The sequence below is a fragment of the Diplotaxodon limnothrissa genome, linkage group LG10 (assembly GCF_057381915.1).
Source record: "Diplotaxodon limnothrissa isolate DT_005_m linkage group LG10, D_limnothrissa_male_GT1.1, whole genome shotgun sequence".
NCBI classification, from domain to species: domain Eukaryota; kingdom Metazoa; phylum Chordata; class Actinopteri; order Cichliformes; family Cichlidae; genus Diplotaxodon; species Diplotaxodon limnothrissa.
In genome coordinates this window covers 30,017,684-30,042,469 of record NC_140605.1, presented here as the reverse complement: position 1 = coordinate 30,042,469, position 24,786 = coordinate 30,017,684, and the positions used below count along the sequence as shown (strand labels likewise).

The window sequence follows — 24,786 nt, the reverse complement described above, 5'->3', positions numbered from 1 at the left end:
AACAAAGGTATTTTTATTATATATGCTCCTATATTACATACATATAAAATATACAACATATCTTTGCATTAGAACATACAGAAGTTATTTTGCATTTGGAGGCTTTGCTGCTGGAAGCACATACTGGTGGCAGCGGTGGTTCTCCTGGTCAGTCTCACACGGACAAAAAAAATCCCCCACTAATCATTGTAGTTTATTCTGCTTTGTAGCGGCACCCTTTATTGTACCTTGCGGACAAAAACTACAAATCCCATACTGCCGCGCTACACTGCAGCCCCGCCCCCTGCGTTTGAATGGCAAGTTGTTTGTTTCACTCCAACCAGCTGCTAACTATTCCAGTCGGAGAGCAAACACGGGGAGCAGCGGTCCATTTAAGAAGGCCGACAAGCTGAGGGAAGCTGGCTAGAAAGCAACTTCCGTTTAAACATTTTTCTTCAAAGTAAGGGCATAGAAAAGAAAACCACATTAAAACTGCCTTTACCCATTCAAATCAATGAGCCTTCAAGGTGGTAGAGTCGATATATTTGGGAATACTGAGGTAATAAACCTTGGAGCCAATTCCCAAGATTATTAAAAATAATAATCCTCAAATCTAAGAGACACAAACTAGGTAGTAGTTATTTCTAATGGGAAACTTATGCAAATGTTTATACTACTACTAATAATAATAATAACAACAATAATAATAGTTTAAGACAGCAGATATAAACAGCAGATAATATAAGACTTAGCAGAGACTTGGAATGGATATTTTTTAAGGCAGATAAAACATTTGGGAGCCTCCTCTCCCTGGCAAAAAAACAAACAAACAAAAAACAGCTGCCGGGCGCTTTTATTTTGAAAAACACCAGACAGGAAGTGTCAACGTTTCCGTTGGAGGTTTGACAGCAGGTCCGTTTTTACCTCTTTGCTTTCTTTATTCCACCCTGTCGCCCTGCTTCTTTCTCTGTTAAATACGTCTCGGCCTGCCCTCTGAGTGTATTTATTTATTCATGCATCTAATTTGAAAATATTTAGCTTTTTTTTTCTTTTTTACATTTTAGTCCTTCCTCAAATGAGAAGACGTAAAAGATGGAGCTTCATATTTTAGAGCACAGCTTGAAAGTGGCGAGTATAGAGAAAGAAGGGATCCAGATTTGCACTCACGGATTAATAAAACTCGCCTTCCTGGCCTCCAAAACAAGGTAGGTAACTTCCCATTCGTGACGTCCACGTAAAAACACAACCTTTGAATGTTTTTCCATTGTCCTAAGTGCTGTTTACTGTTAACATTAGAGCAAAGTAATGCCCGGGGCTGCATGGACTTGTATGCTTGTGTTACAGAAGGTAGCGGTATTCGCTGGTGCTCCAGCCAGGTCCTTCACAAATGCGGCTGTATGTTTAATAGTCTCTGCTTCCAGTTTCCAGGCCTATCCTTGTTCTGTAGTGTCATTTTGTAGCTCCGTGCCATCTGTAGCTGGGTTGTAGCCAGCAGAAGTGTGTGTTTGTGTGTGTGTGTGTGTGTGTGGGGGGGGGTGTTTTACCTCTGTCAGGACTATTATAACAACATCAGGGAAAACTTAAACAAGCAGCAGAGGACATTTACACTCTATATATGCTGAATCCTGTCCAGCTGAGTGGATGTTAACAGCCAGTCAGCCTGGCGAAACTTTCATTTAAATAGCCCTGGCAGTGACAGGATAGCAGGCCTGTACACTTACCATAGCTCTGTTGTGCAGTTTTTATCACTCTGTTAAAATAAGCCTAAGCAAATTAGTTCACACTCGTGTGTGTGTGTGTGTGTGTGTGTGTGTGTGTGTGTGTGTGTGTGTGTTTTCTTCCTGGCTATTTTACAAGAGGGAAAGACAGACCTAGTGTGGCAGTGAGCTGGCAATCATGTCTCCCTATTTACTGAGAAGTTACTGATTAAAAACAACAACAAAAATAACAGTCAGATTACTGATTATTACCTGATGTAATTAAGATTAGCTCAAGGAGCATGGCAGCGGCTGTTGTTCTCATTATCAGCAGATTAGGCTTTTGTTTAATCTAATAGTTGATTGGTCTGTACGAACAGGGAGGAATGCACCAACCATCAGCCAAAATTCAGCAAATACTACATTCACATGTAAAACACAGGGGGAATTGAATCCTCGTGTTTTTGGAAGCTGAGACTGTAAAATGTTTGCTACTTTTGCTGGAACACTTGCGTCAAAGAGTGGCTTAATCTAATCAACCACTCAGTTCAGTCAAATAGCTACAACTCTTTGACTCAATAACATAATGTCATCACCAGCTGCCCCTCTCTGTTGGACTTGTCTCATTTTTGATTACATCTACGTACAGTACTGTGCAAAAGTCTCGGCCACCCCTTTCTTTATGTTTTGCTTCCATAAAGCCAGACTTCCTTATATTTTTTTAAGTGGTCCAGTGCAGTAGTTCTGCAGGCTTTCTGAAAGGTCTTTCAAAGTTTTTCTTTGGACATCGGCGTTGTTCATCTATAGCAGAGGAACTGATGATGATGATCTGAAGGTCAGGTCCTTAAGAAATATGAAAAACAAGTTGCAAAGACCTGACATAGGAGGTCTCATGGAGTGACCATTTTCAAACCAAATTTGAAAATGCTGGTTTAAATCTTCATTAATATGTATGCAGGTCAGCAGAGAGAGACAACAGTGAGTGCCAAAGGCCATTTTTAAGACATGGTGGAGTCATGGTTTGAGGCTGTATTTCAGCCAGTGGTGTTGGAGATTTTCTCAAAGCTGATAAAATTGTGAACGAAGAAAAATAACATCGGATTTTGATCCAACATGTAATACCTTCTGAAAAGTGTCCGATTGGCAACGGCTTCATTTTTCAGCATGACAATGATCCCAAACACATTGTCAGAGCAGTAAACACATAGAAAAATACATATGGACACTATCAGTCATGGATTAGCCTGCCCAGAGCCCAGATCTCAACATTACTAAAGCAGTGTGAGATCATCTTTACAGAAAAATGGGTATAAAGACAGCCAACATCGAAAGAAGAGCTTTGATTGTCTTTCAGGAAACTTGGACAACTATTCCTGAAGACTACCTAAAGAAATGACAAGAAAACTTATCTAAGAGAGTTCAGTCTGTGTAGAAAAATAAAGGTGGTCATAGCAAAAGTTGACTTTAAAGTGTTAGAATTGTACAAACAAAACTCCCTATAGGATTTTGGACACAGATTTTACTTAGTCATGTGGTCAGAAATGCCTAGATTCCTACCAAATAAACTAACAGAGACTCGCTGCCTTTACTGTGTGTGGACTGATTATGATTACAGCCATGTGACGCTCCCCAAAAGCCCCAGTTTGAGTGTTAGTTACCTTAAAAATCAGCTGTTTCAAGTGCAGTGTCATAGTTTTGAGCTTTTAGTTTAGTAATCATTGTTTCCACCACACACTGGTGTGGTAAAATAGGAAATGCAGAACTTATGTGTCAGTGTCAGGAAACATGACACCTGTGGTTTTGTCTTTTTGTTTGTTTTCTTTAAACTAACTGTTGTTTGTCAGGTTGTCTTGATATTTTCAGTTAAAGCAACAGCCAGAGGAGTTATTATCCATGTGATTTTGCACTTTATTGTCACTTATCTCATTTTACTTTGATTTGATTTAGAAAGGGACAAAAATAATCACATTTTAAAAAGAGCTACACAAGTTATACAAGCTCCAAATCAGAATCTGAAGTAAGACAAGCTCATCAGACATTCTCATTCGGCCCAGTCCAGTTAATGGTGCACTGTGGTGCAGTGGTTGGGACTGTCTCCTTGCAGCAACAAAGTCCTAGGTTTTGATCTCCTAGTCAGCTTTCTGGTTGGAGGTTGCCTGCATGGTTATCTCAGGCTTTTTCCCACAATCCAAAGGCACGCATGTGATTCTGAATTGGCCGTGGATGTGAGGTAGTTAAAATCATAGTGTGAAGTGCTGCATGAATGTCTTTGACTTTGAGAGGTCAGTAAGAGTAGAAAAAAAGAAAAGCAATGCTAGTCCACTTCCATTTTCATCAAATTTTCCAGCCACCTAAATGGATATATGTAAAAGAGCTGTTCTCTCACTGTATTCACAAGTGCAGAGTGTTACATGCATTTCCTGTGTGCGTGCTGCCTGTGGGTGTGATAATGCACTTCGTCCATTTTCTCTGGTGGTACAGCAGAAACGGCTGGTTTGGGTGCAAAGAAAGAAGCTTCACTTAACTTTGTTTTGTTTGTTTTTTTCCATTCAGTTTTAACTTGGCGTTTTGCACTTGTCTGTTGTGAAATCCCCCCCGCCACCGCCTCCTGTTGGAGAGCCAGTTAAGGATTGTGATTACAAGCATGAGTTCAGATTACAGATCTGCTCTTGCAAACATGGGTGTAGATTTCAGAGACGATGCAGGGAGTACTTACAAACTAATATTTAGAACACATGCATTGCCAAGTGGTCAACAACCAGTCTCGAAGCCCATGTGACTGAGGACTCACACTCACATACAACAACAAGCTCAAACTGTGCTTGTATGTGTGTTGACATAGCGGTGAAATTTTTGAGTAAGAAAAGCTGACTATACTTGTTTGAATTTGACACATAATACATGTTTTTCCAGTAGGGTGCTGGATTTTTCTGTTGTCTTCGGGTTTTTTCCCCCATATTTAAATAAAGACATTTTTAACTTTAAGTTAATGCAGAAAAGAAAATGCACTGGGTGCTCAAAATCTCCTTCACAAAGGCCCCCAGATGCTGTACTTCCTCCCCAGTGTATGAGGGAAACCTACATGAATGCTGCTGGAAGGCAGAGAAACAGAGGAACATATTAAAGTTTCATTTTATTTGATTGAGTAATCATAGCTTAAAGGATTTTTACTCTTTTCAGCCTTACTTGTACACAGTACTTGGTGATTTGTGCACATCCCTAAGTCATGCACTGTGTTTCAAGCTGGAGGTTTATGTGGTTGCCATCTATTAATGATTACATAAATTCATTGTTTGACTGTAGGACACGAGTGTCCGTTAGAGGACACTGGTTTTGCAATTTGTTTCTTTTTGTAGTTGTTTCTTTTGCTTTCCCCATGAATCCTCTCTGTACTCTCCCATCCTCCACCTAATGTTGTTGAAGCAGCAACCTCGGCACCCCTTCGTGCCTCCCCTTTGATAAGCCCCTACAACAGTGTTCTTTCATCCCTATCATAGTTCTCTGCTGTGCCTCCTTCTTCCACTGAACATAATATGCATGCATGCGTAAATGATTTCCAGATTTGAGAACTAAAAAGTTTTAATCCAATCTTTTCCTGTAGTTTTTTCATAGACCATCGCATCTTCTTCGCCTTGTCTATTTTTGCTCACATTTACAAAATTGACTCTATTTAGAAATTAATCAAATTTTATGACTTGACCGAAGCTGGAAAAACTAGCAGTCCTGGAAACGTTCAAGCATGCTCCTAGCAGTCCTAAGAAAGAAACTCGATGCCAGCATGTGGTGATTACATAACATACCTCTCAGTGGAGCCAGCTGATGGAAATGCCCTGTGGTTCTCCTTTAGAGTGAAATTTGATGCTTCTATATTTGAGACGAAGTAAGTAGAATGAAATGCAAAGTATCTTCAGATGTAATCATATGAAAGTATTCTTCCGCGTATCACTGGAAGAATATTGGCATATGCCAAAATAGTATCAAGTTATAGTCGTTCTTGCGTGCACACAGTTTAAAATCAATGTAGTGAGTGCCAACACAATCAACTGCTCATCCCACAAGAACAAACACAGAGTCATGTAAAGGATACAGTAGGACAAAAAAAGTACATTTTCTTAAGCTGCTAGGGTAACAAGCAGAGTGAAACACCTGCCACCACACAGGTGAGACAGTTGTGAACCATTACTGTGTACTCAACTTGATCGCTTAATATGTTTCTTGGTTCAGCTGTTGATTGGCTCTTAAAGGCAGGAGGAAGGCAGCTGTCATCTTTAGCATTTCATTATTCTACAACAGATTTCTATGCAGGATTCATAGACTGCCATGTCTTTGGATATAGTGTCTCTGTGTTTATATGGAGCCAATACTGTCTTTCTAGTTTTAGGCAGGATTAAAAATGCTTCTTATGAACACTCCAATCAGACGACACTGACAGAATAAGGAGATGGTACAAGGAGATGCAACCCCTTCATGAAGCAGCCGGAAGAATAATTTTACCATGTTAAATAATTCTTTCTGGGCTCGCGTTCCAGCTGAATGTAAATGTGTAGGGATATTGGCGGCTTCTCTTTCTAAATTTGACAGCCTGCCTTTGAATGAAGAGGAATATAATGATTGCAAACACTGAGCTAAACAAACATAATAAAAAAAAAAAATAGCTGGTGAAAAGGACGAATGCTTATCACACCGTTCCCATCCCTGGCAAATGTTTCACCTGAAGTCTTCAATTGGTAGGAGTTCAATAAAATTTTTAAAATATCTATAAACCACAGACTGTATATAAAAGATGGAAGAGTAGAACCAAGGCAGAAGTGCATTAATTATTCATTCTTTCTTCTGGTCAGCAGATCGATTGCAGAAAGAACTCCACCTGTATAGAAGTCTACTAGAAGACAACACTTTCCCTTGATTCATGACCTCAGTAAACTCTTTCCTGATGAGTTTATGGTCTCAATAACTACTTCCCACTCTTACCGAATACACCATGATGCTTATGCTGTATATTATGGCCCTGGTTCAGATTGGATGGAGATAGCCAAATTGGGATGATAAAGGAGGGCGGACTTACCTTTTGCAGAGTCCAGTGTTTCTCACACATAGGGTGGCTTAACACTGGGCGATTCATACCGTGAACAAGCATGTTTGATCCCTGCATTTTAAGGACTCGGGCATACACACCCCCAGCACAGATCTTCATCAAAGTTGCTTTTAGTAGCTTACAAATATGTGGAAGGCCAGTGTGTCACTCTATTTAAGCCACAAAATGCATGAAATTGGTGACCTCATTGTGCTTTGTAAGCACCTCAAAAGATACTGAGACAAAGTGAACTGTATTCCAGATACACGCCGACACCCAGATATATTTCCAGCCACCCAAGCCATGTATTTTTTTATTTTCATCACAGAAGCTATCTGTTTTTACATGAAACAATCCCCTCGTTCAGATTTTCAAAGTTCAGTCACTGCTAATTAGCCATCTCTGGCCTGTTCTGACTCATGTTTCCTCTGGGTGGGCTATTCAGATCACTGTTGAGTCAATCCCCAGACACCCTAATCTTGTGCCTGGGCAGACTCCAACTCCACAGTCTTGGACTCCAGCTTGCATGTTTGTTCTGGTGTGACGATGGCTGCGAGTGCTGGAGGGTCATTCTAACCAGAACCTGCAGCAGATGGAGAAGTGGTTCATGTGTCAATACGATGAGCTCACCAAGGCTGCGGAACAGGACTGCTGTCTCTCACTGGACTTCAAGACCTTGAAGTTTGAGCTCACTAACTGATAGTTCCTCCATTATGTAGAGAGTTCATTATTATTATTATTATTATTAGAGTGGAAAATATTAAATTTATCGGCATGTCTTGTTTCATGCACCCCAGTCCCGTGTGTCAGTTTTCACCACAAATACAGACTAATTGTGTAGGAAATACACGTCTGGTTTGACATCTCTGTAGCTGCATCCACCTTTTATATATACTCTGTAATGTAAGTGAAGCCACTGTCTTAAGTTAAGAAAAAAGGAAATATCTTGTCAAAGACTAAACAAACCTTAGATCCAGATTAGATGTTTGATTCTGACTTCTAGTGCCACTGACATCGATTCGGTCAATAACCAGCCCTAAATATGAACATTGGTGATGTAAAGATATGGAGATATTCTCCTTATTTAAACTCTTATTCTGTACATTCTTTCAATTCCTCTCCAACTCCTAAATAAAATGATGTATGACTTTATGCAGATCATATATCAGCGTAATTCCATTAATATGTGCCCTGAGTTTTTACAAACACATTTGCAGTGCAGTGGTTGACAGCATAAACTCATTTAAAGGCTCCCTGTGAAGTTCCTTGCAGGCACACAGAATGTGAGTAATGAAGGCTGAATATTCAGAGATCACCCCCACAGTCGGGAGTAGCACAGTAAATCTGTGCTGCTGATCTAGATGGAACAATGTCAAAGACTGAAGTAAGTCATTGATTAGGTGTGTTGCCAGCCCGGGCACAAGAAAAGCCTTCAGTGCACATCATTCTAATGTTCTCGCTCTGCAAAACACCCTGCAAGTCAAAGTGACAGTTGACAGCTCATTTAATGCCAGGAGGAAATCCTGCTGTTCCCTCTGAGAGCCTTTCTGTTATTCTCTTGTCATTATTCACACCTTTCAGCCAATATGAAGTGTGAGCTTTCAGTAGCTGGTGTGTAAAGAATGTGATTATCAGAGGAGCGTTGTGTGTGTTGTTTTTCCTACTGCACCGTTTTCCATTTGTTGTAAAATCTTTGGGGCACACTTTTGTCTCTAACATCTGTTACCATCTGAGAACAGTTTAAATGCGATGATCTGAATGTCAAGAGGCAGATGTGGTCAGATCTGACTAGTGGTTTTCAAAAGTGTCCTCTTAACAAAATTTGATGAGGAACACTGAGTTGTTAATAATCTGTCACTTCTATATGCCATTTACCTCAACAAGGCACATGATGATGCAGAAACGAGGCAGTCAAAAAGAATCAAAATACAAATAGAAATGTAGGTGGGATTTTTCTGTAACGCCCCTGCCCAGATGGGCTTATCAACAGACAAATCTGAAATATATGAGCGCTCAAACAAGTGCAAATCTCAAGTTCACAACAGTTTGACTATGTGCATATTTCCTCGGAGATTGGTTAGAGCAGCAGTTAGTACTGTTTCTTCACAGCAAGATCAAACCTCCTGGTTGGCTGGAGCCTTCCTGTGTGGAGTGTGCATGTTCCAGGCTGTGTGAGGTCTCTCCGGGTTCTTTGACGTCCTCCTACTGTCCAAACACATGTATGTTTGGTTAACTGATGATTGGAATTTTGCCGTAGGTGAGGCTGCAAAGTGCTTAAGTGCAGTACCGTGATGTATGATTATGTGTGAAAAAGGTAAATGTGGCTTATAGTGAAGAGCACTCTGAGTGGTCAAATAAGATTAGAAAAGTGCTAAACAATAAAAGCTGGTCCATTTCATGCTGCATCCATAATATGAATTAGCATGGCATTTGCCCAGTGCTCTGGTGGGATGAGTCAGACACGTTGACCCTGAGGGCACTGAGCTCTGCGTGTGTGGGGGAGAAAAAGCTTTTCCAAATCTGTTTTTAGGCAGTAGCCAAACATTTTAAGTGTTTAAATCAGATATGACTGAGGATTTCTTGGAAAATAGCTACTCAGATCATTATCAAGACTCAGCTCAGTGGCACAACTTGCTTTTAAGACTTTGTCTCCACTGTTGTTGTGCTGAAATTATGCTTGTGCAAGTTTTTCATGAGGTCATTGCAAGTTGCAGTAAGTCAGGTAAATTATAAGTCCAAGACACAAACGTCAGCTGGCTTGTGGTCTGTGTAGAGGTGGTCAGTCAGCAAATTCACTTCTTTTAATCGCATAGTGACCAAAGATTCTTTATATAATTTCCAGTAAATGTTTGTGTGAATCTACAGCTACACTGGCCTTTTATGAGACTTTAATTCTCACTGTTAAAGAAACCAAACTCTTAGACAGATAAACCAAAGCTAAAATGAAATGATTTTAATTCCAAACACTTATACCAAAGTTGTATATGTATATGTATGGCCTAAAACGTACTTACAGATAAGGTTTTTAAGCTAAATGGGATAAAATGGGATTTCTGTCAGATATAGATGTTTTGAGCTCATAGCCTCAGTATATTTTGTGCATTTAAAAACATCTCTGGATCACGGAGATTCCTGTCAAAGCAAAATTTGCCTTTGTCTGTTGGAGAGGGGTAAAGCTGCCCAGCACTTTATTAATCACTGGGTTTGTGAGCCTCATATTCAATAGAAGATGATGAAGACATGCATTGGTCCTTGTGGGTGTTTATTTAAAGGGGACCTAATATAATTTTTTTCCTTATTTTTTTGTAATGATGGTGGATGGTCAAATTAAACATGGTCAAAGTTTCAAATAATCACATAAGCATTTGTGATTAGATTGTGCCAAATGCTCAGTTTGAGACAGATTTTTCTGTGTTTACTGACTTTAATACCCTTCTGCACTTATTTTATACCCAGAAGCACTACTTTGTACAGTCTATAGGTTAATTCCACATGATGTGTGTGTTTATAGTGTGAGGAAGGAGAAACAGTGAGAGATTATTAAGATTATTTTAAAACTTTCCACATATATTCTCCACTGTTTGATCTGCTCTCCCTTTTCTTTTCCCTCCAATTTAGATGCAAGTTTTTCAGTTTGACAGAGACTCCAGAGGACTATACCATCATCGTCGACGAGGAAGGATTTAAAGGTGAGCCTCGCTTTGTGGATACTAATCTTTGAAGTCACTGTGGCAACCAGAGACCAGGCGGCAAGAGAAGGTCGCATTGTGTAATCTATGATTCTCACCAGCACCGCGCGGCTTCAGCTGACACTGTTTGAGCACACTTTGTCATTATAGATGTGAGGCCAAGCTGCTGCTCGCTGTGTTGGCTGAGTGAGTGAATCCGTGTCATTACACACCCTTCTCCAGGGTGACCCTCCTTAGTTACCCTGGAGACTACAGGCTATTTGTTGCGTAACTGGTGCAGGTATTTTCTACTGGTGGCTGGCTCTGTGGGTTATTGTCTTTCTTATATTGAACTGAACTACATTGTGAAATTAAATCATACTGGACACCCAAGAAGATGCATACTATATATCCTTATGCATGTTGATTATGGACAATTAGTCCCTAATTAGCCCATGAGTGCACAACCCAGTTCAGTCCACATGTCTTGGGTAGATCATACTTTGTATGTTGTAAATTATATTTGGACATGGATGCAGTTTTGGTAACTTTGCCTCTTTTCACCGTCACAGTAGCTTTTAAATCAAACCACCAACATGCGGTTTAAGTCTAGACTTTCAGCTTTTATTTGAGGGGTTTAACAAAAGTATTACATAACAGTTTAAAAATTGCAGCCATTTTTATACACAGTCCCTCACAGTAATTGGACATTTCACTCATGGGAGTATCATTGCCAGGTGAGCCCTGTTCTCTTTTTTACTTGAATCGGAACTCACCTAGCAACTAAAAGTTATGCTTTATTAGCCTTATTTCCTTTGGGATTAATAAAGTATTTCTAAAAGGTTTATATTGATTCTGGGTTTAAAAAAATAAAGCCAGCTCTTCTTTTTACCAGATGTGTTGCCCCCTAATGGCCATTAGAAAGAAGTCCAGCTCTTCTTTCTCCATGAGAAAATGACCCTACTTCTCACTTGTGCTATGACTGCATTAAACACTTTGTGTCGAGATAGTGGTAGTCTTAAGTTTTCTTTAACAACTATGAGCAGATTCAGAGTTAAATAGAGGATGCTTTAGTGCATTGACGTCTTATTTACACAGTCTGTGGTTCTTACCTGCGGGGTTCATTATTTTATCCCAGTCACTGGTGTAAACACAACCGTGGCTTCTCTGTGTTGAAGTCATTAGACAGCTACAGGCACCAGTGACAGGATAATGATAAATGTTAAAGCTCAGAGTTATAATGGCTCAAGAAGACAAAGAGAGTCATCAAGGCACAAATCTGACTCACGAATGACTCAGAAAGGGAAATGCTGGTCTAATATTTAATGCTTTTGCTCTGTGACCTTACCTCAAAGCTGTTAAAAGTATCATATTCCTAATCAGTCAGAAATAAAACTGTATTTATTATGCAAAAGTGAGTACATTACAGATCAAAAAAAGAAAGAAATGAGTGCAGATGAAAACTACTGATACCCAGCTTGTTTTCTTTTTATTCCAAAGAGGTTGTTGGTAAAGATTAAATCCATCCATCTGTGTTGCTGCCTCTATGAAACAATCTGTCTCAAATCTTAACCATTAAATTTTGTGACAGCCAAACAACTGTACCAGCTCCACTCCCAATTGTTTCTGATTTCATTTCCAGAGCTGCCCCAGTCGGAGCACATCAGCGTTGCCGACGCCACGTGGGTGGCCCTTAACGTGGTGTCAGGAGGTAGCAACACATCCACTTCACAACCCATAGGAGTCACCAAAATCGCTAAATCAGTCATCGCACCACTGGCCGACCACAACATTTCTGTTTTCATGCTGTCGACGTATCAGACGGACTTCATCCTGGTGAGTGTGAATATTGTTCATGTCAAGGTTCTGTGTGTGAATGGTGTGGGTCTCGACAGCCACGTGATGCTCTCAAAAAAATGACTCGACACACGGCTCGAGGGGCCGGAGTTATCCCAATTGACATCAACCAATACCATAGGATTAAAAAATGGGTGTAGTCTCTGAGAAAGGTTGGCACAGAAGCCCCTTAAATATCCTTTCTAATAACCAGCAGGGGGCGTTTTGCACAACAATTTATGACCTCGAAACTAGTTTTGCACTATGGTTTCATGTAGAGTACAATAGACAATATGTTTTTGGGGTGAGGCTTCTGTCAGTTTCACAATTAGATCTTCCCTTCATTCTTCCACACTATCTTTTGTCCTGTCTCCCTCCCCCTCACTCCCCACTGGTTGCAGCAGCCTCCCCTTCCTGAGCCTGATTCTTCCGGAGGTTTCTTCCTGTTAAAAGGGAGTTTTTTCTTCCCACTGTCAACAAGTGACTGTTAATAGAGGGTGGTCTGGTTCTCTCTGCAGTAGTGTAGAGGTTTACCTTACATTTTAAAGCGCCTAATAAATAAAATTGAACAGAAATCAAGAACCAAGATGGTGATGCCAAGTCCAAGTTGAGACTTTAAAGTGGGACTTTACAAACCCATGACATCATGGTAGCCCATCTTTTGTATATAGTTGTTGGATGAGAGGCAATACACAGCTGTATACACTGAACAGGCCATCACTCCATCACATGCTGAGCTAAATCAGAAGTAAACTGTTTGTAGTACCATCCTCTGATCTCACAGGTATTTTAATGGCGATAAGTAGAAAAACAGCACTAGCAACTGCTGCAGTGAGAGCCGCCTCTCCGCTGCTTATTTGCATGCTCAGTGGGAACCACTGGGATGCATTTTAATTGATATGAATCCAGACTGTGCTTCAGGTATCATGACAGCACTTGACCTCACACAGCCCCCCTCCCCCGTCTGTCAGAGTGAACTGAAAGTGCAGTTTCTTTTTCAGTTCTGTTTAGTAAAGATGATTGTGTGTTATGAGCCAACAGTTGATCTGCTTCTTAGCATGCTCGGTGTGTTGCATTATTTGTCTTTTATGCAACTCCTGGCAGCACAGTTGTTTACATCTACAGTGCCTGATATGAAAAAGCAATAACCTTGGATATAGTGTACCTTGCACAGCCCCACTTCTTTTGATTTAGGATGAAATCCTTTCTCATGCCTTTTTGGCTACAGGGAGTCTTTTTTCCTTTCTTTTTTTATTGCCTTGCATTAATGGAAAAACAAGGCCTGCTGACCAGCTTCAGCATGTTCATGAAAATGAAAAAAAAACAAAAAACCTGTGCTGATGTTGATAATCTGTTACATAAAGGGGATCAGCAGATCAGCCTCTTGCTGGAATTTAAGGTATCATACTCGGGGCATGCTTCCTGTCTCGACACAGGCTCCTTCCCACTGTCCTAATTGTTGGTATATAAGATGAAAAGAGGTAAAGAAAACGTCCAACACTGACCTTGTCATCCACACCCACAAGCCATCTCCTACCTTCATTTCACTCTGTGTTTCATTGCATTACTGAATCCCTCAGCAGGCCAAAAGACAAACCAGCTTAAGATGTTTTATTTTTTCACTGCTATGATCTTTTGTGTTACATAAAGCGGTAAAGCCTGACCCAAATGTTGAATACACCCATTTCAACAGAGCAACAAGCATCCTGACTGAGTCAGTCTGCTCAGATCTGCCACACACACCAGCTTCTCAGGAGCAACAATTACAAGAGCGACAGCTAATACGCCAATTAAATTCGTGCTGCCACCCTTCCCACCTTAAACAGAGATCAGCTTAGTTTTAATTAGAGACAGCAAAGTTAAAGAAATATAAATATTAATTGCTTCATTACCATAATAATTTTGGTGGCTTTTTCTCTACCCCTGCTGTCAGCAATTAGTTTCTAAGAAATCTGGAAAACTAATTTCCTTGAAATTTGCTGTGAAAAGTTCTGGCTCCCCGAGGTCTTCTTGACCCTTTCAACTTAATCTTCCAATTCTCCACAATACATATCAAAGCCACATGCTCGTGAACCCCGCTCTTAATGCAATTACACAAGGACCAAAAAATGCAAAATGCATTTGAGTGAGTCATATCATGATGATCTGATTAGACTGTAACAATAATCATCTTAAATGCATTGGCTCATGGCCAGTTCTCGCTTTTCATGTCTTTCTTGGTCTGTTTGCGTTTCAATTTGCTTTGTTTTCCACTTCTAACCGTTGTATGCTCCTTTGCTTTATGTTGCACATGTTTACCTTCGTGTATGAAAAGAGCTCAACAAATAAACCTGCTTTGACATATTGCTCAGCCCTAATGATGCAGGACGGCATGGTTGGCATAAGAGGCAAAGATCCATGTTCCATTTTGTCCGCCCATGCTAATACTCAGAACTAAAGGCTGTGTTTAAAGCAAAGAATGCAGCTTTACTGTCTTCTCTGCTCCTCCTCAGAACATATAAATCTGGCTGAATATGAACAGCCCAATCCCATTTTCTGCTCATTATCAAAAGCCATTTTGTAGGAAGTCATTAAAAGCAAATGTAGATTAGGCCAGCAAGAGAGTGGGCACACTGAAAATAAATGAAAGCATTTCATTAGAAAAAAGCTCGGGCTAGGAGAATAAGAGTGGGATTTCCCATCAAACGATTTCTCTGAAAATTCATCGACATTTCTTTCCTGTTACATATTCAGCATTTACTCTTGACCTCTGAACTCGTTCATGTTGCCGTCCCCAGGTTCGAGAGCGAGACCTCCCGATGGTCATGCACACTCTGTCTTCCGAATTCACTTTGTTTCGAGTGGTCAACGGGGAGACTGTTGCTGCTCACAATCTGGGGGTGACCAATGGCTTTGTGAAACCAAAACTAGGTAAGAGTTAACAAAATAATTCAATATTTCTGTCTAGAGAAAAGCTTAATGCTTTCACCCTGCCTTTAACAGCCTTTAATGTGGACTGACATTTCAATATTTCTGCCAACTTGAGGGGATCCATGGCCAATACTTGGGCCAAGACGTCCAGGTTACTGGTCATTGTTTATTAACACGGATCCATTTTTAAAAAGCCAAATTGTCGCCACTGTGTGGTTTTGAGATTACATCTGCACAAATGCAATCTGCAATGCGATTGGACGATAGTGTATTGATACTGAGATCTCTGTAATCGGAAATGGGTTTTGCAAAGCACTTACAAAATGTTTTCAGACTTGTTTCTTCAACGTAATAATCTCTGCATATTAATTTGTGCTGTTTCACAGACATTAAAGTGGACCCATTATGTTAATTTCCAGCTCCATTTTTTTTTCTTGGAATCTATTAAAGTATCTCTTTAAAACAAACCTTATATAGTACAACCTCAGTTCATTCAAGCCATTATGACTCCGTTCTTTCTCCCTTTGAGACCACTTTCTTTCGATTGGCTGCCCCTCGTGCACAGAATGTTAAAACAGCAGGTGGGTGGGGCTTCTGTGCTCACACCCACAGATCACCATATTAACATCCGCTCTCAGTGGCTCAGTGGTTAAGTGTTTACTGCACGCTGAAGCCTGTCCTTGTGGCCCACATTTACAGTATTTAATATGAGCATCAACGACTGGAACAGCATGTATGTAATATAATATAATCTGGCCCCCTTTAAGACTAGTCCTGGATTAAAAGAAAATTTAAATGTTTCCACTACAGGAAATGGGATATAAAATCTATAAAATGGGATTAAAATGTAATTATGCTTGTTTCTCAGCCCTGAAATAATACTACATTTGTTGTGGATTTGTTTTTATTACGGGTGAGATGCTTACATTTTAAGTTTATATATAAATAAATGCGTAAACTTTTTCAGCATTGTTTAAATATAAAATGTGCAAACATATACATCAAATTGTGTCTAATTAACCTTAATGTTTAAAGGTTTATTTATGATTGTAGAAACGGCTGTTGGATAATCTCCACTAAAGCTCCACTTAAGTGCACTGTGGTGCTTTCAATTACACAGCACACAGTCTTTATTGCTGTTCATACAATTTGTGTTTTGTTCCTGTTGGTGTACAAGCTGAGCTTGAAAGCTCCTTCTTAATGTTGGCAAATGCAGTTTTCAAGCTCACTTTTTCACCCAGTACAGACAAGGGAAGTCTAAGCTCAGATGAATGGAAAAAGGATGATCAGAAAATGTATTGCCATGTAGTCTTTTATGTATTATCATGTATTATCTTTTTCAGTGCCCCGTCCTATCATTCACCCCTTATCCAGTCCCAGCAACATGTTCTGTGTGACCAGCCTGGACCCAGACACACTGCCCTCTGTGGCCACTCTGCTCATGGACGTCATGTTTTACTCTGGAGGGTAAAACATTTTATTACTTCATTAAGGCCCTGAAGGCCTTTTGCATGTTTTGCATGTTGCCAGGATTCCACTCAATCACTGAGAACATTAGGACAGCATCTCTTTATAGTCTATTAATCAAATGTAGGATGTTACTTAAAAGGGATAAAACAGAAATTTAGCTCATTAAGAGAAGTTTGGCCACAGTGGAAAGTAGTATTCAGTTTTTTTGTTATCTAATTATCTAAGTTAATCTAAAGTTATCTGATGTCTTCTGCTGGAGCCTTGTCAAGTCTGAAAAATTATCTTTACTGCCTTGAATTATATAAAAGGGTAAAATTCAGGAAAGCTTATTTTCTCGAGAATAGAAGACTATTTTCGCTTTCATTTCCTAGACAAGGAAGGAAAAATTAGGAGATGCTAAATGGTGGCATTTTGGGAAAATGTTCTGGAGCTCAGCCCACACATGAGGCTCAGTGTCAGAATGTGTTGACCTGTGATGCATCAATTTGAACCCTTCTTTCATCTTTTATATTTTTCACACATTAATCATCTTCGTGTAAGTGCAGCACCAGAGCGTAAGACTAACCCCACACAATAATGAGAGAATAGTGTAAAATGATTCCATCCATTGTGTGTTAGTCTGCATAATTTGAGGGTTGTTTTTTTATACATATATGTTGTGTGCAGTAATACTTTAATTAGAGACCTTTTTGGTCCTGTCAAAGCAGGCATTAACAATGACTGCTTTATTCCACTTAAATGAGGCAATTTTAAGGCCTTTCAAGGTGTTTTGTGTTCGTTCACTGAAATGGCTCACTAGGATACTTTAGAAATGTAAATTACAGCACTTTTTCAATGGGCATTTTCTTATTTTCTGGCTTTTGACAGTCAAAACACCTGCTGTGAAATAGCTCTATAAACTAAAGGGGGGAAAAAAGGAAGTCCCAGTCCACGTTGTTGCACTGCCACCATCTCTGATTATTAAATCAGTGTTGGTGTGGCTTCTCTGAGTTGAAAGTCCAGCTTGACAGGGCAATCAAATTGAAATTCTAGCTTCCGATTTCAAATGGAATATGCCATAAAGTTTTTTTAAAAAAGCAAGAAAATATAGGATTTGTTTTCCTCCTTAGAAACAAGATCGAGAGGTACTCAGATTCCCATACTTGGGGCAGCAACTCCTCACTGACCCAGATTGGATATTCCACACTTTGGACATTTAGTGATTTTTCGCCGCTCGACTGAAGGGCCTTTATCACAGGCCCCGCCCACTTAATGTCTCTAGCTGTAGTTGCTTGAAGATGTCAAATGTCTTCCACTTTCTATGGTCTCTGATGGACACATTCGAGCGAATCGCTTCCAGTGTGTACATTGTTTAACAGATAGCAGTTCTATGACCTCATCAATTCTCACTGTTAGCATTGTTAGGGAACCCAAGGACAACATTGCACACAGGCACGGACTTCAAAATCTTCCTTTTTTTTAAATGGAAAACCCTGAGTTCTTCAAACAGAAACCAGTCTACCTACTCAAGCTGTTAGGCAACACAGAGAGAAATTAATCAAAGTGTCACAGGTCCAATCAAAAACTGTATTGTTTTTGTCTTTGCCAGGCAAAAAGAGTCTGGAGCATCCAGTGAAGACTCAAACCACATCCGCTTCTTCTCCTTCTCCCTGATCGAGGGCTACATCTCTCTGGTCATGGATGAACAGACCACACAAAGGTAGAAGAAAAACACCCACCACTCAACATTTCATGTGCACTGCTGTTGTGTAATTAACTACACTTGTTCTTTCAAGGTTTTGTTGTCTGTTAATCCCCACTAAAAGGACAGCTTGTATTCATGCAGGGGAGTGCGTTTCTGATTGTTGTTTGAGGTGGTGATTAGTTTGTTGCTAGGCAATAAGCAGAGCTATCGGGTGTATTGCACATAAGTCACAGTGGGTTTCAGTCTGACTCATCTACTCCCTTAGTTTCTAACAGTGTACACTAATTAAGCAGGAGGGCCATCAAGGAACTTGAGCAGCTGCAGGTCCCACATGGTTTCTCCTGTGTTAGCATCTGATCAAAGGCTGCCAATGAATAAAAAAAGGTCCGCATTATATTGGTTAGTAACCTCTTCAATCCATGTGGAAGTAAAATAACAACTGGAGTGAACTTGAATTGTTAAGTTTAGATTTTGTTTCTGCAGCATGTAGGTCAGCAATGTCCCTACGTTTTATGTAAGACCGAATGTGTTGCCTTAAAGGGATGGGTCACCCAAATTACTCTGCCTTACAATGGCTCTTTTCTTCAGTGCAGCGGGGTGCACAGCAGAAACAGACTTTAGCTGTTTTTGCACTGTGCTGAGTGGCTAGTGGCTTCTTCTGATGCACCTTTATCTGCTAACCATGCCTGGTGCCATAATTTGTTAAGTAAAGCAAAAAAAGGTCAAATAAAGCCACTCTTGGAAAACATTTAAAGATGACAGAGTTAATGAAATACTGGAACTGAATGATTTAATACTGTGTTTATGTCTTATTATTGGTAACAATTCAGAAATATAGAAATTGTATGACCACACTTGTGTTGCATAAGTGAGTAACTTAACCAGCCTTTATGTGGTACAATTGTATTTTAATAAATACTGAAGCTAATATAATTGTTCTGTTTTTTTTTTTTTCTTCCAGGTTTCCAAACAATGTACTTTTTACCAGTGCCTCTGGTGAGCTTTGGAAAATGGTTCGAATTGGAGGGCAACCTTTAGGATTTGGTGAGTATTTTTGTTGCTGTAGTAATGGATAGAAGCAGGCCACATGCTACTACAGATTGATGCCAACAAAGCACATGTTCAAGTATCAAGATCAGCGTTGTCAGAACTGGTTTGACAACCATCCCAGTGTGTAGTTAACAGTCTTTAGCATTAAAAAGGTGGTTCACTTTTTACCAGGGTAGATTGCCATACTAACTGCAGGTTATACCTGAGATAAAAGATTAACAGGTATGAAACCACCACTGAAAACTGTGTCACTGTTCCTGGAAGATCTAAAGTCTTTATCTAACCCTAAACAGACAATAAAAAAAGACTATTTCCAGGAACTTTTTCCTGTTGCCTTTAATGTATGATCCTAAAACAAGACACCTATTTGTACTTGTAGGTTAAACCTATGTTTAAATTATATTTTTTGTATTCATTTCTTTTTTGCTGTGAGACCATTAAACACCAGGGCAGCAGGTGAAAGTACAAAACTGCACCTGTCTTACACACACCTGAAATTTCATGGAGTAGTAATAATCTGTCAGATTCCCCCCGTGCATAATGCTGCGATACTGAGAAGTCTGTGAACTTACAGTTATTTGTATTTTTGTCGGCTTTCCTTCCTGGCTTCAAATAAATGAAATTTTATTATTGCTGACCAAATATGTGGGTGTAATCCTATAGTTTTCCTCCCAGACACACTCAGACTGCTGAGACAAATCTGCAGCAGCTGTGTTGTTTTATAGTTTTCCTTTGTAAAGTCGGTAGACCTTCTCATTTTTCTGTTTGGTTAGAGGCTTATGTTAGTTGATAACCACCTTCATATAACAGCTTACCTGAGCATCAATAATCAGGCTAAGTGAAGCCTTAGCAGACAAAAAAAAAAGCCAGAATTTCACAAGAAGACCTCAGACCTGGCTGCTCTAATCAGGATAATAAGTGTTATCATGATTAATGTGTATTGTATTTATCAACATGCTTTAATGAGTTGTAGAGTGGTTGTGGGGCCTGTTGAGAGGTTAAAGAGTGTGTTTTTAATGGTCTGCAGATGAGTGCGGCATCGTGGCTCAGATATCAGAACCGCTGGCGACGGCTGACATTCCAGCTTACTACATTAGCACCTTCAAGTTTGACCACGCCCTGGTAAGAAACAGTTTCTACTGCATATGTTTGGTTTGTAATCAACTTGTTTGTAATTGTTGGGCTGTTTGGTTAGTCTAACCAGTTCATGACACCATGATAGACTGTATATAAAAGATGGACATGCATAGCACATCTGGGTCTGTAGAGTGAAGCCAGTGCAAAGGTGTCTTTAAACTTGCATTCTTTCCAGTGGCCAACAGGGGGTCGCTTGTCTAATTTGTATAGAAGTCTTTGGGAAAATGGCTTTGTGACTCCAGTAAACTCTTTCTTATTGACTTAATTCACTAGTTTCAAGTCAAGATTTTTAGTTCTTGCTTTTCACTTCCAGAAAACCTTCAACTCGAGGCTTTAAGAAGACACTAGGCACTGATCGTAGCAACTACGTCCATCTTTTATATACAGTTTATGGCATCAGCATAGGCTCTAAGCAGCTGGAGAGAAACTGTTTCAGCTTTTTCAGATGTTTTTGGGGCCATCAAAAACAAATGAAAATACAATCAGAAAGTTCTAATCAGTTACTTTGCGTCTTCTTCAGGTTCCTGAAGAAAACATCCAAAGTGTCATTGGCGCACTGCGGACTGAGAGTGCTGCACAGTGAAGGAAGCTGGAGAAAGCGATGACGACTACCATCTCCAAAGTCATTTTGTTTAAAAAGTTTATCATGTCCAAAAAGTGCCAAGAGCTTGCTAGCGGACTACTGTGGGTCAACTCTGAAAGGAAGGACGGAGGGAGAGAGGAGGGTGACAGTGTGTTAGGGAAGCCTTTGTTACTCAACCATTTTCTTTACCCCCCCAACTACTCTTTGCCTTCCTTCGTGCCCAAGTCCCCTCCACCTCCACGCTCTGGTAGTTTTTGCATTAGTTTACCAAACTGTCTCTTTTCTTCTCTAAAGCTGCTTCTTCCCACTCCCTGACCCTCCTGAGCACCCTACTGTATTAGTTACATAATTCCTCTCATGGAAAGATGACGAATGTACTCTCAAAGCAAAATAATTATTATATATAGTTATCAAATTCTCCTTTTTTGTTTGCTTTGTTTTTCCACAGGTCATTTTTCTCAGTGCCAACATGTATGAATGCCTAAACCGATGCCTTTGTCTAAAATACTGCACATGTGCAATTGAAGGAGACAGCCAGCGTTGGCGCTTGTTTTTGCTTTTTAGTCATCGTTGAACGTGTTTTAATCATCGATCTGACTATTGAAGTCCCCCAGACTTAAAATCAGTCTGGCGAAACGTGAAGTGAATCATTTTTTTTGTGCATTTAATAAGTTACATCCATGCACACTGTGAGCAATATGATCGACGGGCCAATCAGGATCCGTAGATTTGATTATTTTCAGCGATTTGGCTGATAGGCGTCATTTTTGTGAGAGGTTGTTGATTTATTTGATTTTGGATAGGATATAGAAAGTTCCCAGTTGACGTATTCTTAATAACTTCTCCCACAGTGTCACAATCAGTTCAAAACGTCTCTGAGCCATTCCCATCAGCCTCTTCTGCACACTGTTTGTTACCTGAAATGGTCAACATGGTGCTCATTAGACCTCTGAAACACTATCACGTGAGCATTACAACCACTCCCACACTAACCACTATGTGCCAAATTTAGGGTCAGTTTGCCACAAAATTAAATTTAAGTCTGTACCGTCTTGTGAGGGTTTTAAATTAGCTCTAAATTGTTATTTCTCTTTGTTCATATTGTGTCAGTTAATCTAATTTAAAACATAAAAATTGCACACTGAAATCAATCTGGGTTTTCCTTTTTTTATGGAGGGTCGAAAAGTGTTGATTAAAAACTCCATCCAGCCATTCTCTTCCACTTATCCTCCTCATCTTTCAAACTGAGTGAGTATTAATCAGTGGACGTGAAGAAACTGATTTTAATTGGTTTAGTTTGTATTAAAAAAAACGCCGACACTTTCCAGTGACCGTGTTGCTCACAGTGTGCATTGGAGTGAGAAACGCTGAAAAGATTTGCATCGACACTAGTAATAAATTACTGAGCCACTTCCATGAGCTAGAATAATGTCAGTGCAAGTGTGCTAACATAAGCTACGGTTCACACAGGGGAAGGAAGGTTACACTCCGAGCCCTGGTGTCCATTTTGGTCTTGAAGCTGCCCCTCTCCTACTCCAGTCTGCACTTTAATGCAGGTCCCACCCCCACAGACCTGCTGTACTGATGTGAACCCAGAGAGGGCTCTTTTCTTTAGCTAGATCTTGTCCACATGGAACGATTTCTGTTGGTATTAACCGTTGGTGATGATGTTTTTCTTCCTTTTTGTTTTCTTCTCTTCACACCACCTTCCACCTATCTGCAGCCTCTCCTCTGATCACATTTGATTAGTAGATAATCTGTATTTATCAGTGTTAAAACATGAGGAAGGTGTTATTTCTTCTGATTGCATTTCAAAGAGAAAGCCTTTCATTTTGAAGCTTCTTTTGTGGGGAGGGGAATAAATGAAAAAAAAAAATAAACTAGCTGTTTTTTGAGCTGCTTGCGTGTTCACTTTTCACCCATGTGTCATTTTACTGTATTTACTTACCGACAGAGGGGCTGTGTACTCGAAGCAATAAACTAGTGATGTCGCCTCCCAATCTTGCCTTCAGAGCTCCAGTTTAGCTGTGAATGAGACACATTTTTTTAACACAAAAATGTATGAAGTGTAGCAGCCATGGATGAATTAAATTAGTGGATATCACATCCCCACTTGACGATGCTAAAGATCCGTGATGACATGCTGAGTCATCCCCCAGGTCTTGCACTCTTCACCTCTGAGTCAGGCTGGCTGGTGGCAGTTGACTCTTTTATCTGCCAACTTAACTGCCCTGTTAGCATTAGTCACTGAGTGGTGGTAGCTAATGCCAAGAGGGGACAAATTTTGTCTTCATTGCAGTATTTATTTATTTTGCTTTGCATTTTAATGAGTACTAAAATGAAGATAAAATTGCGTGTTCAATTCTCAGGGGTGCAGTTTCTTTGCATGATAAGGACCAGCATGAGGGCTGCCACAACTATGGGATTATCCACACTAGGAGAGCGCTGACTAAGCCCAAAGCACATGCGACATGTCCCCATGCTGGCAAAGATGGCTTTTGCACAGCATTACACACTCCTCTCCAAGTTTAGCATCCCAGTTTCGACAAAGGTTGAAGAATGGTCAAAAACCACCTGCCCATCTTCCCCGATTTGGTCTTTGAGCTAACGGCTTCATGTAGCAAAACCACTGTCTATCCATGTCACTGTACAGCACATAGACAGTACAGTGGAGGCTGGCTTAGACAACCCACCGCCTGTGGAGCCATTCCACAACCATGGAGTAGATGGCCACTCAGCACTTCCGACAAGCACCGCAGATTTTAAGCAACTTAGCTGGAGATAAAGGGCTCAGGCAGATAACTGCAGATGCAATGAGCTCGGTCACTGGGCTGCAGATATACCAGATGATGTGCCTGGCAGAGAATTAGTCACTGGTTGGTTCCCCCAGGCAGCCAACTGGACCTAGCAGTGCCATCTCTGGCGGTGTGTGCTCCAGTCATTGAGATGAGAGCCTCCAAGTCAAGTTCTACACTAGCTGACCAGGACCAGAGTCCAGCTACAGGCCTTCACAGAGACCAGATGCCTAGAAAGAAGAAGCCTTAATCCACCTACGTTTTGTTCAGCATACACAAATGCTCCTTCATTGCAACTGTTAAGTCTGGGTGCATTAAAGGCTCTGACGACAAACAGACTTTCATGCCATTTGTCATTGTTCTGCTCCAATAAGAGTGCTTCCAACAAGCTGTGTGACTGTACATATTTCCTTGTGCAAATCAATACAAAATATCTACATTCAAACAATTGCAAATCATCAGTCTGCAGGTCACATAAACCAGATCAGGCAGGTGATGTCTTTCTCCACAGACACATGGGAGGTTAACGGTGCCTCACCTACAGTGCTACAAGTTAGCTGACTGCCTGCTCACCTCGGTGGCACGCTTGTGCCCTCTTTCTGTGAGTGGCGAGAATCATTGCTGCAGGTCACCAGTTAGCATAGAGCACCAACAGTTTTTCTTTGCTTCAGGGTTTCAGAGCATATTCCTCGAGGGGAATGGTAATCTCATGGACCCCTTATAAAGGGGTTCCTGTGAGGGATATTCATGATGCATGTAGTTGGTCATCACTGCATGCTTTTGTTTGGTTCAGTCTGCTGGACACGACGGCTCCTTCAGTGGTTAATTCGATCCTTTCTCCTGGGTCTGCCACGCTGCTCTATGGGGAGCGTGTAAATGTCTCTTACTGCAGGAGCTGTACAG

General features: G+C 40.4%; 1 protein-coding gene across 1 annotated transcript; it reads left to right on the top strand.

Moving 5' to 3' along the window:
* Nucleotides 1–848: 848 nt before the first annotated feature.
* castor2 (cytosolic arginine sensor for mTORC1 subunit 2) lies at nt 849–23,176 on the top strand. The gene is made up of 10 exons (XM_085364702.1): nt 849–891; nt 1,044–1,184; nt 10,369–10,439; nt 12,061–12,254; nt 15,032–15,164; nt 16,508–16,631; nt 18,223–18,333; nt 19,280–19,362; nt 20,396–20,490; nt 21,026–23,176. The coding sequence occupies exons 2-10, from the start codon at nt 1,072–1,074 to the stop codon at nt 21,086–21,088; spliced, it is 987 nt and encodes a 328-aa protein (XP_085220828.1). The 5' UTR covers nt 849–891; nt 1,044–1,071; the 3' UTR covers nt 21,089–23,176.
* The last annotated feature ends 1,610 nt before the right edge of the window (nt 23,177–24,786 follow it).